Source organism: Coregonus lavaretus (assembly GCF_964263955.1).
Source record: "Coregonus lavaretus genome assembly, chromosome: 10".
Classification (NCBI taxonomy): Eukaryota; Metazoa; Chordata; class Actinopteri; order Salmoniformes; family Salmonidae; genus Coregonus; species Coregonus lavaretus.
Window position 1 is genome coordinate 34,248,378 of NC_139997.1, and position 18,862 is coordinate 34,267,239.

Genomic DNA, 18,862 nt, shown 5'->3' on the forward strand with positions numbered 1-18,862 from the left:
TTTGCCGGCCTGAGACGAAAAACACCCATGCCAATATATCCTCCAAACTCCGGCTTCTTGGGCATTATCACTTAAATGAGAGTTCTGCATAATATGCATATTATGATCATTGCAAAGCATCTCTTTCGCAAAACAAAGAATTGTATTCAATAAAGAATACTTTCTTTTCAGACGCCATATTTATTTAGGATGCAGTTAATCAGAGTATAGATTTTGTATGTGTGTTTCAATAAAGTAGCTGATGTGCCATTTGTGGCCTGACAATCAGTGAGGCATCACAAACCAGATATGACAGCCTCACAAGGAGAAGCCCCATGTTTGCGTACTCTCTCTACCTTACATTAACAAAGCCCATCCAAATCTTCCCCCAAATCTACAGCACCTGCCCTGTCCTCCCCCTCCTTCTCCTCCCACGTCATTGATAACAATCCCTCGTTTCCTGAATAGGACCTGCTCAGACAGAGTCTGGAATGCTGTAGTGCTCAATCATGCATTCAGTGCCAGGGCCCTTCGGATATCCTACGCAATTTCTGGGAAATGACAAACAATCTATCATCATACCTATTCTAATGTGTGGTACCTGGGATCTGGGCTATATAAGGAGAGGCACAGAGGGCTTAGGGCAGTCAGACTTTCTCCTCTGCAGTAGAAGGTTACATTCATGGAAAGAGCAGTGTTTACCGTGTTACTGACAGTGGCTGCTTTGGCAATTTGTAAAGCAACCAAAGCCCCTACTACAAGTCAAGATGTCACTCTGTCTTCAGATGACCTGCAGGCAAGAGCTAAGGTAAAGTATTGCTAATTACTGTAGTTCTATATGTGTGTGTATAATTTAATATTTACGTATAGTGTACATATTTATCATTAAATGTTACGTTGTTTCTTTGACAACACAACATGCTTTTTTTTTGTGTAATGGAATGTACCAATTGAAACAAACAGTACAGAGATAAACTAACTAGGGCGGCAGGTAGCTTAGTGGTTAAGAGCGTTGTGCCAGTAACCGAAAGGTCGCTGGTTCTAATCCCCGAGCAGTCTAGGTGAAAAATCTGTTGATGTGCCCTTGAGCAAGGCACTTAACCCTAATTGCGCCTGTAAGTCGCTCTGGATAAGAGCATCTGCTAAAAAAATATTGATCATGATTGATCTAACCACGGTTTGGTTGATGGACAATTGTGCATCAACTAAACTGTACTCGACCACGGACTATTTGGTTGATCTAATTTTCACTAACTATTGATTTTAAAAGATTGACAGTGAGCTCTCTGTACTGTATTTCAGGCCTATCTATCCCAGTTTTACTCAGTTGCTGGCTCCACCAACTCCCCCATGTCCAGGCGGGTGATGATGGACACTCCAGTGGACTCATTTGAGAGAGACCTGAGGAGCATGCAGGACTTCTTTGGGCTGGAGGTGACAGGCAGGCTGGACTCTAACACCCTGGAGGTGATGGCCAAGCCCCGCTGTGGGGTCACAGACGTGGCCCGCTACGGACACTTCCAGGGCAAGCCTCGCTGGAAGCAGAGCGTTGTCACTTACAGGTAGCCTAGATACTGGACAGAGACTCCAGATATTACCCACTGAGCACAAACTACTTGAATCAACATTGTTTCCACATCATAAAAAAATAAAAATCGATGTGATCGTGATGACGTTGAATCAACATGGAAAACTGACTGGATTTTCAAAAAGTCAGGAATGTAAAGACATTTCTGGAAATTTTTATTTTTTCACCTAACTTTTAACCTAAATCAAACATGGTTCAAATGTTTGTTGATTTCAGGTTGAATTCATGTTAGTTGACAACTTAATGAAATGTAAATTAAAACTAGACGTTGAAATTACGTCTGTGACCAGTGGGTAAATTCTATCTAGCGTACTATCTTAAACGAGTAGGTATACTTACAGAGACCTCACACATTAAACCCTAGTCCATTTCGAGAGGAGATATATATACTTATATACAAATATCTTACTGAGTTACAGTTCATATAAGGAAATCAGTAAATTGAAATAAATAAATTAGGTCCTAATCTATGGATTTCACATGACTGGGAAAACAGAGTGGTCCTCTGTAGCTCAGCTGGTAGAGCACGGCGCTTGTAACGCCAAGGTAGTGGGTTCGATCCCCGGGACCACCCATACACAAAAAAATGTATGCACGCATGACTGTAAGTCGCTTTGGATAAAAGCGTCTGCTAAATGGCATATTATTATATTATATTATATGCATCTGATGGTCACAGATACCTTAACTAAAAGTAGGGGTGTGGATTAGAAAACCCGTCAGTATCTGGTGTGACCACCATTTGCCTCATGCAGCGCGACACATGTCCTTTGCATAGAGTTGATCAAACTGTTGATTGTGACCTGTGGAATGTTGTCCCACTCTTCTTCAATGGCTGTGCGAAGTTGCTGGATATTGGCGGAACTGGAACACGCTGTCGTGCACGTCGATCCAGAGCATCCCAAACTGGCTCAATGGGTGACATGTCTGGTGAGTATGCAGGCCATAGAAGAACTGGGACATTTTCAGCTTCCAGGAATTGTGTACAGATCCTTGCGACATGGGGCCATGCATTATCATGATGAAACATAAGGTGATGGCGGCGGATGAATGACAAGACAATGGGCCTCAGGATCTCGTCATGGTATCTCTGTGCATTCAAATTGCCATCGATAAAATACAATTGTGTTCGTTGTCCGTAGCTTATGCCTGCCCATACCATAACCCCTCCGCCACCATGGGGCGTTGACATCAGCAAACCGCTCGCCAACACAACGCCATACACTTGGCCTGCGGCTGTGAGGCCGGTTGGACGTACTGCCAAATTCTCTAAAACGATTTGGAGGCAGCTTATGGTAGAGAAATGAACATTAAATTCTCTGGCAACAGCTCTGGTGGACATTCCTGCAGTCAGCATGCCAACTGCACGCTCCCTCAAAACTTGAGACATCTGTGGCATTGTGTTGTGTGACAAAACTGCACATTTTAGAGTGGCCTTTTATTGTCCCCAGCACAAGGTGCACCTGTGTAATGATTATGCTGTTTAATCAGCTTCTTGATATGCCACACTTGTCAGGTGAATGGATTATCTTGGGAAAGGAGAAATGCTCACTAACAGGGATGTAAACAAATGTGTGCACAAAATTTGAGAGAAATAAGCTTTTTGTGCATATGGAAAATTTCTGGGATCTTATTTCAGCTCATGAAACATGGGACCAACACTTTACATGCTGCGTTTATATTTTTGTTCAGTATAAATAGAAAAGACATATGAGCACCGGTGGAATTGGAAAAAACTGTTTCCACGCGGTCAAATCCACCTATAGATATTGGTCTTGAAAATGGGGATGGGTATATTCCTACACTACCAAACAGAAGCGTGTCAGAGTTAAAGATTTTCAAAACATAGCAAACATAATTGGATTTGCAAGTTATGACACATGGCTAACACACAGGATGATTAAAATCCACAACAAGTACATGATGGGCATTCGGGTAACCAATATATAATACAATAGTTTCTCCTATTTATTTTCCAAGAATAACTGAGTACACGGATGACCTGAGTCGGCGTGAGGTGGACTCCACCATCGCCCAGGCCTTCAAGCTCTACAGCGACGTCATCCCACTGGACTTCAAGCAGATCTACAGTGGCACCGCTGACATCATGATCCTGTTTGGAGCCAAATGTGAGTTCCGTTCAGTCACTCCCATTCTTAGATAGAGTTGATATGTTGAATCACAAGCGTGTTTTGTATTTCTTCATTTAAGAGCAATTGTATTAAGAATACTGTTCCTCCCCTTTTGAAACCAGACCACGGTGACTTCTACCCCTTCGATGGGCCGAAAGGTGTCTTGGCCCATGCAAACTCTCCAGGAGAAGGCCAAGGTGGTGACACACACTTTGATGAAGATGAGTCTTGGACTCTGAGCCAGAGAGGTACAGGATCACAGAAACAACACCAATAAACCCTACAGTTGCTGTACCAAAATACTTCAAATCAATTCTTACAGTACTGTCATAGTTTTTACCTAAACATTTCTCTCTGGCACTCTACAGGGATAAACCTGCTTCTGGTGGCGGCCCATGAGTTTGGCCATGCTCTTGGATTGGACCACTCACGAGACCACTCAGCTCTGATGTACCCCACATATCACTACGTGAACACAAAGGGATACAGGCTACCTGCAGACGACAGGTGGGGAGTACAGGCCTTGTATGGTGAGTGAATGTTCAGCCCACTGTGAGAAGGTGGCAACAACTAAACATTAAACAGCTACATCAGGGCCCGTATTCATAAAGCGTCTCAGAGTAGGAGTGCAGATCTAGGATCTGGTCCCCCCCTCTTATTCATTCTTAAAGGGAAAACTGATCCTATAACAGCTCTTCTACTCTGAGACACTTTGTGAATATGGGCCCTGATCCTCACAGTACTAGGGAAAATGGTACTGAATTGTGACTGACTTCCACATAGCATACTGTATTAACAACAGAATATCTATTTTCATGACCTAATATTTCATGTGGTTATTGAAATATTTCCATTACTAGCATGACTCTTCCCTTTGTAAGGTGTCCGGACAACACCAGGTCGGCCGGAACCAACAAGACCCAAGCCTAAACCTGAGCCCGAGCCCAAACCAGAACCTAAGCCTGATCCTAAACCTGAGCCTAGACCAGAACCCAGACCAAACCCTCCAGAAAGATGCAACAGGAACCTTGTGTTTGATGCTGCCAGTACCATTCGGAGTGAGCTATACTTCTTCAAAGATGGGTGAGACACGAGCACACACTAACATTCTTTCAATACGTTTTCAAAGGGAAGGGTACATTGCTGCTACCTTGCTTTCCAACCAAGGTGCATGAATTGAGGAGCAAACTTTGTTTTCATGTTATAATCTTGTGTATATTTTGTTTAAGAGGACCACAATGGAAATACGTTTAAAAAAGTTTTTTTGTGTCATCCTCAATTAATTAAATGGCATTGTACGGTATCCACGTGTGGTTGTATTGTCTTTAAAATGGTCAAAAAAATAAATGAAATAAAAATAAAAACCTAAGGTAAAAAGGAGATTCAGGAATACTTGGAGGACAATGGAATTAAATAAAAAAGCGTATTTATTACAAAAAGTAGAACCAACGCATTTTTTAAATATAGTTTTATCATTTATTTTAATCATGTTGTAAGCACAATTTATTTTGAAATGTAGATGCTTCATAGAAAGTGCTGTTGTATATATCATAAAATGTGCAAGGGATCTTCCTATTGTTACAATGCAAGCAAGCAAAGTATTGTCATAATCGGTTTGTCTATCAGGTATTACTGGAAGAAGAGTGGCTATTGGAATGGAGTAATGATGAAGACAGTGAAGGGAACCTGGCCTAGCATTAACCATGTTGATGCTGCATATGAATACAAGGATCGAGACATCGCCTTACTATTTGAAGGTACAGTATTAGCCTATGCCAGGCTAAGCCCAGCCTAAATTGCCCAACCCAGTAATCCAGCAAGGGCACAGTTCATTATCTTGCTTTAGTAATAGCAGTGCTTAGATAGCCTAACTACTCAATTTTCAGCCACTTGTTTGAGTTGGATGGGTAGAGAACCTGCTCTCTCCCATATCTGGAGTATACACTGAGTATACCAAACATTAGGAACACCTTCCTAATATTGAGTTGCACCCCCCTCCCTTAATGTTTAGTATACTCAGTGTTTAACAATCCTAATCTTTTCTCCAACATTTCCTCTCACAGGAAGACAGTACTGGGGCACCAGAGGCCTTACCGTCCTATTAGGTTATCCCAAATCCATCTACAACTTTGGCTTCCCCTCATACGTAACCAAGATAGACTCTGCAGTTCATGTGGCATCCACAGGGAAAACCCTATTCTTTGTGAGAAACAAATACTGGAGGTGCGTGACAGTCAGACAGACACTAAATATGTCTAAATATCTTATTAACTAACGGTCTCTTGTTGTATTCATATTCATCTTGAAACCAAATGTACTGCAGTATCCTAAATGTGTTCTGACCTATACCACAGCTTCAATGAAAGGATGGGCACAATGGACCGTGGCTACCCCAGACGCATCTCCCAGGATTTCCATGGTATCGGCAGGAAGGTTGATGCTGCTTTTGAAAACCATGGTAGGTGGTGGTGACACTGAAGACTCACAATACAACCATCAACCTACCTCAAGCCTTGACATGTTGCTAATACATCATCTTCTGTGTTTGCTCCTTCAGGTTACCTGTACTTTTCGGATGGCCCCAGGCAAACCGAATACCACTATCAATCAAAGAGGGTGAACCGTGTCTTGTTGAACTATGGATGGCTGGACTGCTACTAAAAAGAGAAGGATTCATCATTTTCAGCTGTACAAAGTATTTATGTTGCCATCTCAGGAGCTGTGACTATACCCAATTGGCAATATAGTCTTTTTCTAGATATATGCATTTTCAAAGATGACTTTACTGATACCTGTTTTGGAACAAGTGTTCAATTTGATCAAATGTATTGAAATTTGTTGAAAGTATTATTCTACAACTTGGGAGTGCATGGAATTTGAGGAATCTGTGACAGCCCTGATGTTGCACACACAAACAGTATATTTCATATATCCATAGTGCATTTGCTATGAAAAATTATTATAGGAAATTATGGAAAATTACTATCCTTCTTTGCCGAGAATTTGAATGGGTGAGGGAAGCCTAGATATAGAACACCCCACTTTTCACATGAATTAAAACTACAGTTGAAGTCGGAAGTTTACATACACCTTAGCCAAATACATTTCAACTCAGTTTTTCACAATTCCTGACATTTAATCCTAGTAAAAATTCCCTGTCTTAGGTCAGTTAGGATCACCACTTTATTTCAAGAATGTGAAATGTCAGAATAATAGTACAGAGAATGATTTATTTCAGCTTTTATTTATTTCATCACATTCCCAGTGGGTCAGAAGTTTACATACACTCAATTAGTATTTGGTAGCATTGCCTTTAAATTGTTTAACTTGGGTCAAACGTTTTGGGTAGCCTTCCACAAGCTTCCCACAATAAGTTGGGTGAATGTTGGCCCATTCTTCCTGACAGAGCTGGTGTAACTGAGTCAGGTTTGTAGGCCTCCTTGCACGCACACGCTTTTTCAGTTCTGCCCACAAATGTTCTATAGGATTGAGGTCAGGGCTTTGTGATGGCCACTCCAATACCTTGACTTTGTTGTCCTTAAGCCATTTTGCCACAACTTTGGAAGTATGCTTGTGGTCATTGTCCATTTAGAAGACCCATTTGCGACCAAGCTTTAACTTCCTGACTGATGTCTTGAGATGTTGCTTCAATATATCCACATAATTTTCCTTCCTCATGATGCCATCTATTTTGTGTAGTGCACCAGTCCCTCCTGCAGCAAAGCACTCCCACAGCATGATGCTGCCACCCCTGTGCTTCATGGTTGGGATGGTGTTCTTCGGCTTGCAAGCAACCCCCTTTTTCCTCCAAACATAACGATGGGCATTATGGCCAAACAGTTCTATTTTTGTTTCATCAGACCAGAGGACATTTCTCCAAAAAGTATGATCTTTGTCCCCATGTGCAGTTGCAAGCCGTAGTCTGGCTTTTTTATGGCGGTTTTGGAGCAGTGGCTTCTTCCTTGCTGAGCAGCCTTTTAGGTTATGTCGATATAGGACTCGTTTTACTGTGGATATAGATACTTGTGTACCGGTTTCCTCCAGCATCTTCACAAGGTCCTTTGCTGTTGTTCTGGGATTGATTCGCACCAAAGTACGTTCATCTCTAGGAGACAGAATGCGTCTCCTTCCTGAGCGGTATGACGGCTGCGTGGTCCCATGGTGTTTATACTTGCGTACTATTGTTTGTACAGATGAACGTGGTACCTTCAGGCATTTGGAAATTGCTCCCAAGGATGAACCAGACTTGTGGGAGGTCTACAATTATTTTTCTGAGGTCTTGGATGATTTCTTTAGATTTTCCCATGATCTCAAGCAAATAGGCACTGAGTTTGAAGGTATGCCTTGAAATACATCCACAGGTACACCTCCAATTGACTAAAATTATGTCAATTAGCCTATCAGAGCATCTAAAGCCATGACATTTTCTGGAATTTTCCAAGCTGTTTAAAAGGCACAGTCAACTTAGTGTATGTAAACTTCTGACACACTGGAATTGTGATAGTGAATTATAAGTGAAATAATCTGTCTGTAAACAATTGTTGGAAAAATTACTTGTGTCATGCACAAAGTAGATGTCCTAACCGACTTGCCAAAACTATAGTTTGTTAACAAGAAATTTGTGGAGTGGTTGAAAAACAAGTTTTAATGACGTCACTACGTCATTAAAACTATAATGTATTTATTACTGAAAGATACTGATGTAAACAAGTAGATGTTTTTCGTTTTCTTCTAGGATATCAGGCAGGGAATCTACACCAGTTTGAAACTACAAAGTTTGAGCTAGTTTATCCGCACTGTTCCTAAGTAAAATGGTGGACGCATTCGAACAAGAATTTCTGTCTACGGCACTTCCTCGCTCTCCAACCCATAGAAATATAATAAATGTGCTTGACTTGTGGAGCAAACTGACATGAATAGAACATTTAGCAACTCTTTATTGCTTCTTTATTGTTACAAGTAAAACCAACAAGTTTTGTCCAACCGGCCCTTGGCCTTCCTAAGGGTCTTTACAGACTGATCTATGAAGGAGAATTTTATATGTTTTCAAAATGGGACCAATCGCAATATTGCCAATCAAATCAAATTAATTCAAATATTATTTGCCACATAAGCCAAATACAACAGGTGTAGACCTTACAGTGAAATGCTTACTTACAAGCCTTTAACCAACAATGCAGTTTTAAGAAAAATAAGTGTTAAGTAAAAAATAGATAAAATAAAAAATAATTAAAGAGCAGCAATAAAATAATAGTAGGGAGGCTATAGACAGGGGGTACCGGTACAGAGTCAAATGTGCGGGGGCACAGGTTAGTCGAGGTAATTGAGGTAATATGTACATGTGGGTAGAGTGACTATGCATAGATAATAAACAGAGAGTAGCAGCAGCGTAAAAGAGGGGGTGGGTGGGGGGGACAATGAAAATAGTCTGGGTAGCCATGATTAGCTGTTCAGGAGACTTATGGCTTGGGGGTAGAAGCTGTTAAGAAGCCATTTGGACCTAGACTTGGCACTTGCCGTGCAGTAGCAGAGAGAACAATCTATTGGTCAGTCCAAAAACCCATTGCCCAGATTTTTGTAACATCCTTCATGTGTCTGTTGTAAACCCTGATGAGGGCCCAAAGGTGTTGATAGCCTAACAATGAAGAAAACAGTTTTATCTAGGCCCTACTTCCACTGTCCTCGAGATGCTGAATTCTCGTCACTACTGTCTGTGGTTGGGAATAACTTTTGATAGCTTTTGATAAACATTCTGATGAGGGTTGTAACTCTTTGAGTGGAGTGGTAGGTTCAAGATCATCTCTCTCGGGGGCCAAGGAGCTGTGAATTGTCCATAACTCTGCACGGATCAGTGGCGACCTGTTATTCAGGGCTTCTGTTTTGAGCCCCACCTATAGAAAAAGTTGTGTTTAGATTTTTTGTTGTTGCCTGTTTTGCATGTTATTTTGGCATTAATACGTGTCACATATCAGTTTGCAAACAATGTAAAAAAAATAATTGAGTTAATAAAACCGCATACAAACATGGTTTCTGTTTTGCTTTCTTGAGTAAGGCAGCTCCAAAATGCAAGTGTTTCAGCCTAGCTCAGTGCTCTCTGTGGTGGTGGGCCAGCCAGCGGAAAATACAGAGCGTAGGAGTTGGTAATGTTCTCTAGTTGCGCCATAATTGGCTCAGTGTTCTGTCACTCATGGGGACACACTACGTCACCGCAAAATCTACAGGGAGAGCAAGAAAGTTCAAGCCCCTTGGGTGCTGCCATATATTTACGTTAGAAGTGCCCATCCAAGAAGGCTCAAGGTCATTGGCCAAGATAAAATTACGTCAAATCACGTTATATCTATCGTAACTTTGATTGGACTGATCATGTCAACATCATACTTTCAAAATCTTAGCTAGCAAGCTAGACATGCAGTCATCATCATGAATCAAGTTGACAATATACTGGCAATATATAACGTATCTGTACTCATCGGCCATTGGACATAAACATTACACAAGTTGGAAATTGCAAATTCAACAATGAGTGGTTTGGAAGGAATCAGCGGCTAACTGCAAGCATTGCAAAGCAATCGCTAGCCTGCTATTCCGTGGAGTGGGTGTGTGGTCCAAGTCTGGGTTTAAGGGTCTCTTTTCCAAGCTTAAAAGGATAAACATTCAACACCATGGGTCAGAAAAGGTTGAATACATTGGCCATGATGTCAATCCAGCATGACTTCTCCCGCATTCAAAACAACTGGCAACTCGGAACTGGGAAATCTCAGACTTCAGTGAGTTCAAGACAACTGGGAACTCTGAAAAAAAACTAGCTCCGACTGGGAAAATACGTTTTGAACGGTCATCCAACTCGGAATTCCAAGTCGGGAACTCTGGCCTCTTTCTAGAGCTCCGACCTGAAGATCACTGTCGTCATGATTCGACCTTGTTGAGCCTTTAAAAAGTATTTTCTTGAAAGCACCATAAATCCAAAGAATGGCAGACTTTGAGGACAAAGTTTGATGACAAAATATGCCAACAAGGACTGTCGCGTCACCTTTCTGTTCAAGTGAGCAGAGCACAACAAGGTGAGTGAAAAAATGTATTGTATGCTGCTGCATAAATGATGTAATATTCCAGGAAGATATGTATACTGTAGCTAAGAAAGTAACACAAAGTGTATGTTGTGTAGTAAGCTGTTAGTAGCCCATGTGCATCACCCTAATAATTTGGTCCCTTTCCCCCTCATAACTTAGCCTACCGTTCTGACTTGGTGGTGCACATGTAGCCTATAGCCTGTTTTAGAGAAATGTCATCATCGAATATTGTAAGAGCTTTCATTGTCTGCTTATATGTCCCCTTTATTTATCCTACGGTTATGATTTGGTGTACAGGAAGAATACTGTAAGAACGGCCCATGTTCTCAATTCTGTCGCTGTACATTTCAAAAGTGCTGAACAAATAGTTGTATTGACACGTCTGTCCTAGCTCGCTCATTAATGTCTTAATCGAAATTAGATTGCCTCTTATCCGCTCGTCATCCCCTTATGCCATAATTTCTACATCTCAATTGTCAGTAGAAACCACATTTCTTTAATCAAGTCAGCAATATCAGCTATGTTTTTTTAAAAGGTAGTAAATGAGGCTGAATGAACTGTTTCGCTGCCAGACAAGGCTCCACTGATAGCCAGGTGTAGAAGTGGTAAGGATTCACTCCATGGTGCTGAAAAGAAAGCTCTGTTGTTGGGACAGCTTTATGTAGGTCCTAACAGTTTGTGGGCACCTTTTGTCACCGTTATAGTGCAATTAATATATTGTTTAGTTTGTGTTGTGTTGTGGCTTCGCTGGCATGCATGTAAAACTTTTTTCTTGAGTTTGCCCCACCAAGATTTACATGCTAAAATAACCACTGGCACAGACAAATAATATTATTATATTAATGATAAGTAAAAGTCAGGAGAGACTTTTTTCAAAATCCATTGATTGAATGGCAAAGGAATAATGTTCATGAATCATGTCCAGTCTTGTTTACTTCGAAGGTCTAAAAGAGAGCGCTTTTCTTAACGTGGGACGTTTCTAGAACTACAAGTCTACAATCATATTTTGTCTACAACATCTTTGACTACAATGACCACAATGCACATTGACTTAACACATTTTCCACACACAAACCACGCCCTCATTGGTCCATTGGATTGGCTCTTCTTGGTCGAGGCCTGTACCAGTGTGTTGTGCACAATATTAACGTGAGCAATAACAGTGGAATCGGAGGTTTGCCTTCAAAATAAAAGGCCCCATTGAAACTGATGCAAAAGGAAAACATTTTTTGAAAACATGCCACAATTGGACTAGATAATGCTAAATAAGGTTGGAATGTTGTTATATAAATTAAACAAAATACAATTATTAGATAATTTGACAAATCAGTAGAAATCAAACTGTGGATGTATTTGAATACTTATTTGCACTACAGCCTAACCTATGGATTGTGCACCCATGAAATCTGTATGTAGAGTTTTGGCAAATATTAGAGTTTTAGCTCTTATTGCAGGACTTTGACAGTGGGAATTTATCATCTCACTATTCAGCCTATTGTGCGTATTGACATTCATATTGCACTGTACAGCCTGACCTATGGATTGTGCACCCATGAAATGGGGGTATCAGCCTACTCAGTGACACTCCCAGAACTCAACTGTGATGAGTTTACACAAATATTAGCATTGTAGGACTCTGAAACCACTGTGAAATTAGCAGCATTAAGCTCACCAGTCATCCTAGGTGTATTGAACATTCATGTTGCAATCTACAGCCTGACCTAAGGATTGTGCACCCATGGAATGGGGTATCAGCCTACTCAGTGACACACAGAACACAACTATGTAGAGTTTACACAAATATTAGTGTCTTAGCTCTTATTGCAGGACTTTCATGTATGCATAATCCATAACTCAGGCTGTACAGTGCAATGTGAATGTCCAATACACCCAATAGACTGACTGGGATGGTGATTTCCAACAGTCAAAGTCCTATAATAAGAGCTAAGATGCTAATATATGTGTAAACTCTAAACAGTTGTGTTCTGTGGGTGTCACTGAGTAGGCTCCCATTTCATGGGTGCACAATCCATAGGTTAGGCTGTACAGTGGATGTAAGTAAACCCACAATGCAATTCTGAATTCAAATACATCCACAGTGCGATTTGAACTGATTGTTTATCATTATCAAGTGCAATTGTGGCATGTTTTCACTATTTTTAACCGTTTGCATCAGTTTCAATGGGGGACTTTTATTTTAAAGGCTCAACCGCCGATTCAACTATTGTTGCTGACGCTAATGTTGTTCACAACACACTGGTCGGCTGAAGGTGAAATCATAGGTAGAACTGTGCGAAAGAGTCCTCCGTTGCAGTTTAACAATTTTGCAAGCGTTTGGTAAGTGGGTGCAGCGTTGCCAACTTAGCGACTTTGTCGCTATATTTAGCGAGTTTTCAGACCCCTCTAGCGACACATTTTCAAAAAAGTGACTAGCGATAAATCTAGCGACCTTTTCTGGTGTTATTGGAGACGTGAAAGAACGTATCGTTCTTACTCTTCTCAACGAGCAGCGGGTGCTGCCGTGTGTGGTCCCCGTCCCCGTCCCCAAGCACTCACAGGCGGCCCAGTCCTCGCGCAGCAGTCCCTCCCAGCTGCAGTCAGAGCAGGGGATGTTCACCCCTCCATGTCCAGACTGCAAATGAATCGCGCATGCGGGAAGGAGCCGCTGGCTGATCCCGCCCTGTAAATGTAGGGTGTTTTTTACTCACTTTTTGTCTCTCCCACAACGTTATTCCTCTCCTACAGCGTCCATCACAATTACATGCACATGGCCAATTATGCCAATTATGTGATGACGTATTTGCTGCTAATTTGACGCATTGAACTGAGTGAATGAAAATGAGATTGTAGTAAACTACAGGGTTTTGCCAAACTTTGATGGGTCATTACAGGAAGTGGTCATCGTCAGTGCTGTCAACACCCCAATGGGGTCCTTCAGAGGGACAGCAACCAAATTGGTATGGGACTGATTATGATTATGAAGAATAAAGACTTTATATAGACAAAATATTAAAGTGATCATTAGCTACATTCACAGTAAAATGAGGGACAATTACATGAATGTGACGATATTGTAGTTAGTAATACAAGGCTAGAAACAATGTCTAAATTGAAGTGCAGGGTTATGATGTATATTGTGTGACTGTGGCCAGGTATCCCAGTTGAGGAGGTGAAGGAAGTCTACATGGGAAATTTACTGCAGGCTGGGCCCGTACCAGACAAGCCCAACTTGGAGCAGGTATGTTCAGACGCACACTCACTCACTGTGTATTATCTATGTATGGCCATAATTATGCCGTTATCAATGATAGGTGTGCTCATACACTTTGCTTTTCCCCCAGGACTGTCCCTCTCCACTCCCGCAACAACCATCAACAAAGTGTGTGCCTCTGGGATGAGATCTATCATGCTGGCTGCCCAGAGTCTGATGTGTGGACACCAGGTACAGTGACAAAGCAGCTCACTGTATTACCACTACAGAACATGACACCAGGCTTAGCTGCTATTACCCCTGGTCTGTTCATGTGCAGTATCACTGTGTTCAAAATCAAATCAAAGGTTATTTGTCGCATACACAGATTAGCAAATGTTCAAACAGGTGCAGCAAAATGCTTGTGTTTCTAGCTCCTGCAGTGCAGTAAATGTCTAACAGTGCAATACTAACACACTCTGTTTGCCAAAACATGGAAGCATACTGGACTTTATGAGGTAAATAAGATTACGACCCAGGTGGCGTTTTGCTCACAGATAACAGATGTCCAATGTTGTTATTCTTTATTTAATATAACACAGTATTTTTTCCATGGAAAGTGTTGCTTCTTGTAACCGTGGAAAAAACTCCCCCCCCCAAAAAAAATCATATTTTACCTGAGTAATGAATCCAGTTGTATTCAGTAGTTATTGTTTCTCCCACTGGCTGTGACTGTGTGTCAGGATGTGATGGTGGCGGGCGGTATGGAGAGCATGTCTAACGTTCCCTACGTGATGACCAGGGACACGCCGTCCTATGGAGGCGTGAGGATGGAGGACCTCTTAGTGAAGGATGGCCTCACTGACGTCTACAACAAATTCCACATGGTATATTAAATATTTGGTCCTTATGACGGCCGACGCAGCAAAGAGACTCAATGTCACCCCATTGGCCAGGATCGTCTGTAAAACTCCTACCTCTAACACGCGACCCATACGCGACCCATACTGTATATATAGCCTCCCTACTGTTATTTTATTTTACTTCTGCTCTTTTTTTTCTCAACACTTTTTTTGTTATTGTTTTATTTTTTCGTTAAAAATAAATGAACTGTTGGTTAAGGGCTGTAAGTAAGCATTTCACTTTAAAGTCTGCACCTGTTGTATTCGGCGCATGTGACCAATAAAATTTGATTTGATTTGATTTGAGTTATGCACTTTTTATTTATTTTTAACCTTTATTTAACTAGGCAAGTCAGTTAAGAACAAATTCTTATTTACAATGACGGCCTACCCCGGCCAAACCCTCCCCTAACCCGGACGACGCTGGGCCAATTGTGCACCGCCCTATGGGATCCCGATCATGGCCGGTTGTGATACAGCCCAGGATCAAGCCTGTGTCTGTAGTGACGCCTCTAGCACTGTGATGCAGTTTCTTAGACCGCTGCGCCACTCAGGTTCAGCCATACTGTGGCTCACAGTGTTGAGTTTGTAGGATAACAGTGCAGGAGGATTCCCAGGAACATCCTGAATTTTCACCTTAATAACGTTGACAAGTGATAAGTTGTATTAAGAGTCTGTTTGATGTAGGTTGTTGACTTGTAGGACAGTTTTGATATATACTGAACAAAAATATAAACGCACCATGCAACAATTTTACTGAGTTACAGTTCATAAGGAAATCAGTCAATTTAAATAAATTCATTAGGCCCTAATCTATTGATTTCACATGACTGGGCAGGAGTGCAGCCATGGGTGGGCCTGGGAGCTAGGCCCACCCATTGGGGAGCCAGACCCAGCCAATCAGAATGAGTTCTTCCCCACAAAAGGGCTTTATTACAGACACAAATACTCCTTAGTTTCATCAGCTGTCCGGTTGGCTGGTCTCAGACGATCCTGCAGGTGAAGAAGCCGGATTTGGAGGTCCTGGGCTGGCGTGGTTACATGTGGTCTGCAGTTGTGAGGCCGGTTGGACATACTGCCAAATTCTCTAAAACGACGTTGGAGGTGGCTTATGGTAGAGAAATTAACATTCAATTCTCTGGCAACAGCTCTGGTGGACATTCCTGCAGTCAGCATGCCAATTGCACGCTCCCTCAAAACTTCAGACATCTGTGGCATTGTGCTGTGACACAAAACTGCACATTTTAGAGTGGCCTTTTATTGTCCCCAGCACAAGGTGCACATGTGTAATGATCATGCTGTTTAATCAGCTTCTTGATATGCCACACCTGTCAGGTGGATGGATTGTCTTGGCAAAGGAGAAATGCTCACTAACAGGAATGTAAACAAATTTGTGGACAAAATTTGAGAGAAATAAGCTTTTTGTGTGTATGGGCAAATTTCTGGGACCAACAATTTACATGTTGCATTTATATTTTTGTTCAGTATAGTTTTAAGTGTTATACATGTAATATTTCTACCTGCAACTAGCCCCATACGTCAATTACATACTAGTAGAAACAAAATAATAGAAATCTACAAGAGTAAAACATACTTTTTAGAATGCCGCGTGGCGCTGCTAATGATCTTTTTCCAGGATTAACCGGTCCGGCTGTTGTTGTGTGTACAACTTCCTGTATTACGATTGAGTCTCGTTCACGAGGTTGACAATAATAACAAAAGCAATATAAATGCAAAACTTCTTCACGTCCTTGCAACAGATGTTTTTTATTATTATGATAAGGTAAGAAGCATTGCTAAGCCATTTGAGGTGTTTCTAAGCAGAGTCATTCAGAGAACCATGAAGAAATAAAAAATATGGCTAAAATAGAATGTTGCATTTCAGAATATTTTTTTTTGTTGTCAATTATATGTGTCGCTTGTTGACTTTCAGGACATATTTTTGTTTCTTCTAGCTTTTGCTGATGCAGCTACATCCCCCATTGATTTTCCCATTGCTCCTGCCTTTGCCATACCAAAGGTGAGTCTGAGTGTTAACAGAATGACTGCTGTAGTGGTTTTTTTCAAGTAGCTTGTGGTTATCATCACTGCACATAGATAATACAGGTTATCAGAGATGGGGACAACAACATGACTCGCCTTGCAAAAAAAGCATCTGTCTTTGTTCAATTTAATTGAATGACAGCACATACTTGCTGTAAATGAGAATACATTCTCAGTCAACTTACCTGGTAAAATAAGAGTTGAATCCAATTATTTGGGAAATTATTATTGTTCTCAGGTTATGGTGGCTGCGGGGCTGAAGAAGGAGGACATTGCCAGGTGGGAGATCAACGAAGCCTTCAGTGTTGTGGTTCTGGCCAACGTGAAGATGCTGGACATCGACCCCAGCAAAGTCAATGTCAATGGAGAAGCTGTCTCCCTGGGACACCCCATTGGGTTAGCAGCATGGACAGAGAGAGATATAGGTGAAATGCACATCCTACATTTCTCAACTGGTGCTAGACCAAAAAAGCCTGATGATAAAGAAAGAAATGCCTGATGATAAGGAAAGAAAAGCCAGATGTTTGTGATACTTACTTTCTGTCATTCTCTCTCAGGATGTCAGGGGTGAGAATCGTGGGACACATGGTACATGCTCTGAAGTCTGGCCAGTACGGCCTGGCTGGGATCTGCAATGGTGGTGGTGGAGCCTCCTCTATCATCATCCAGAAGTTATAGGAATCTTTATATTTTCTCTTTCCCTTAAATGGGTTATCAGACAAGCATATAAACTGCCTGAACGGAGCTGTTAAACCACTGTTGTATGTACTGTACATGGTTTAGATGACCATACTGTATCACTCTAGAATGTGTCTGAAATGAATGACCTCCATGCGGGCAGCCTTACTGGTCAACTAACGTACTGTACACGTTAACTGATATGACTCCCATGTTTAAGTCACTCCCGATGAACGTTTGTTGCAAAGGCAATTTTATATTTAACTTTTCAACTGTAAAGGTGAATAAATAGTTTATTATGAAAATAATAGCATTATATCCTTGCTTTCTTGTCTTCACTTTCAGGGGCGGACTTAGTGGCCCCCGCCTCCTCAGTCCTCAGATTTAGATGCAGCTCATTCTAAAAAAACAGATACTATAACTCTAGCTTAAACAGACAGACTTTGATGGGGATTTTTTTAAATGATTTATTATGCCTCGAGCGGAGCATGGGGGGGCTTCAATGATGATGTGAGGCCTAAGGCAATTGCCTCTTCTGCCTAATGGTAAGTCCGCCGGTGTTCACTGTTATACATAAGTCCTATCCTTACTGTTATACTGTTACCCCAAGTCACCCCAAGTGAGCCCGACTGCCCAAATGTGGGTGTGTGGCTCATGGACTATTACTGTGTAGCCACTAAACAATGACCATTTCGAGGGGGGTTTGGAAAGAGCTTTTCATGATTAGATGAGCAGTATAAAAACAGCTGTTAAGTCAAGTAAGTGGTAACATTTTCATTCTTTTTACTTTTCAATAGGACAGTGTAGTGTGAATTATTTTAGAATGTAAAATGTTTGTCCTGCTGTTGTTGGTATGTTTGTCCTGCTGTTGTTGGGTTTGTCCACAAAGGGATGTAGTGGTCTGTCTGCCTCTTTAATAGTCAGAGGGCTTAGCCACAGAGTTTTTAAATGCGTAATGTAATTAATTGTCTTTGGCTTAGCCTTCTGAACACTAAGGCAGTGGTTGGTGAGGTTATAGGCCTTGGATGTGCAATTCAATGTATGTTTCTATTGTCAGTATTATACTGTTTATTGTGGTAAAGATGATTTTATCTCAGACATCCGTCAACACCAATAGGATGTATGGATGATGACAACAGTGGCGGTCAGTGCCGTTTATCATGAGGGAGGACTTTTTTTTTTCATGAGCATGGCCTTCTATTACAGCATATTGGATGACTGTCATTCATATTCCATTCACACAGTTCAATGTAACATCGATAGGTTTAGGCTACTACATG

General features: G+C 41.4%; 1 protein-coding gene and 1 pseudogene across 3 annotated transcripts; both read left to right on the forward strand.

Annotated features, from left to right (window-relative positions):
• The first annotated feature begins 624 nt into the window (after positions 1–624).
• LOC311135942 (collagenase 3-like) lies at positions 625–8,897 on the forward strand. 2 transcript variants are annotated; one of them, XM_084169982.1, is made up of 11 exons: positions 625–787; positions 1,282–1,541; positions 3,548–3,696; positions 3,822–3,947; positions 4,068–4,229; positions 4,581–4,782; positions 5,326–5,456; positions 5,763–5,922; positions 6,054–6,157; positions 6,257–6,394; positions 8,435–8,619. In XM_084169982.1, the coding sequence occupies exons 1-10, from the start codon at positions 662–664 to the stop codon at positions 6,358–6,360; spliced, it is 1,524 nt and encodes a 507-aa protein (XP_084026108.1). In that variant the 5' UTR covers positions 625–661; the 3' UTR covers positions 6,361–6,394; positions 8,435–8,619. The 2 variants fall into 2 exon arrangements, with proteins under 2 accessions (XP_084026108.1, XP_084026107.1); XM_084169981.1 differs by having other exon boundaries at positions 6,257–8,897.
• Positions 8,898–13,923: 5,026 nt separating this feature from the next.
• On the forward strand, positions 13,924–17,585 carry LOC311135584 (acetyl-CoA acetyltransferase, mitochondrial-like; annotated as a pseudogene). Its single transcript has 6 exons — positions 13,924–14,007; positions 14,111–14,211; positions 14,703–14,923; positions 16,817–16,881; positions 17,143–17,300; positions 17,462–17,585. The product of its transcript is annotated as an acetyl-CoA acetyltransferase, mitochondrial-like (transcript).
• The last annotated feature ends 1,277 nt before the right edge of the window (positions 17,586–18,862 follow it).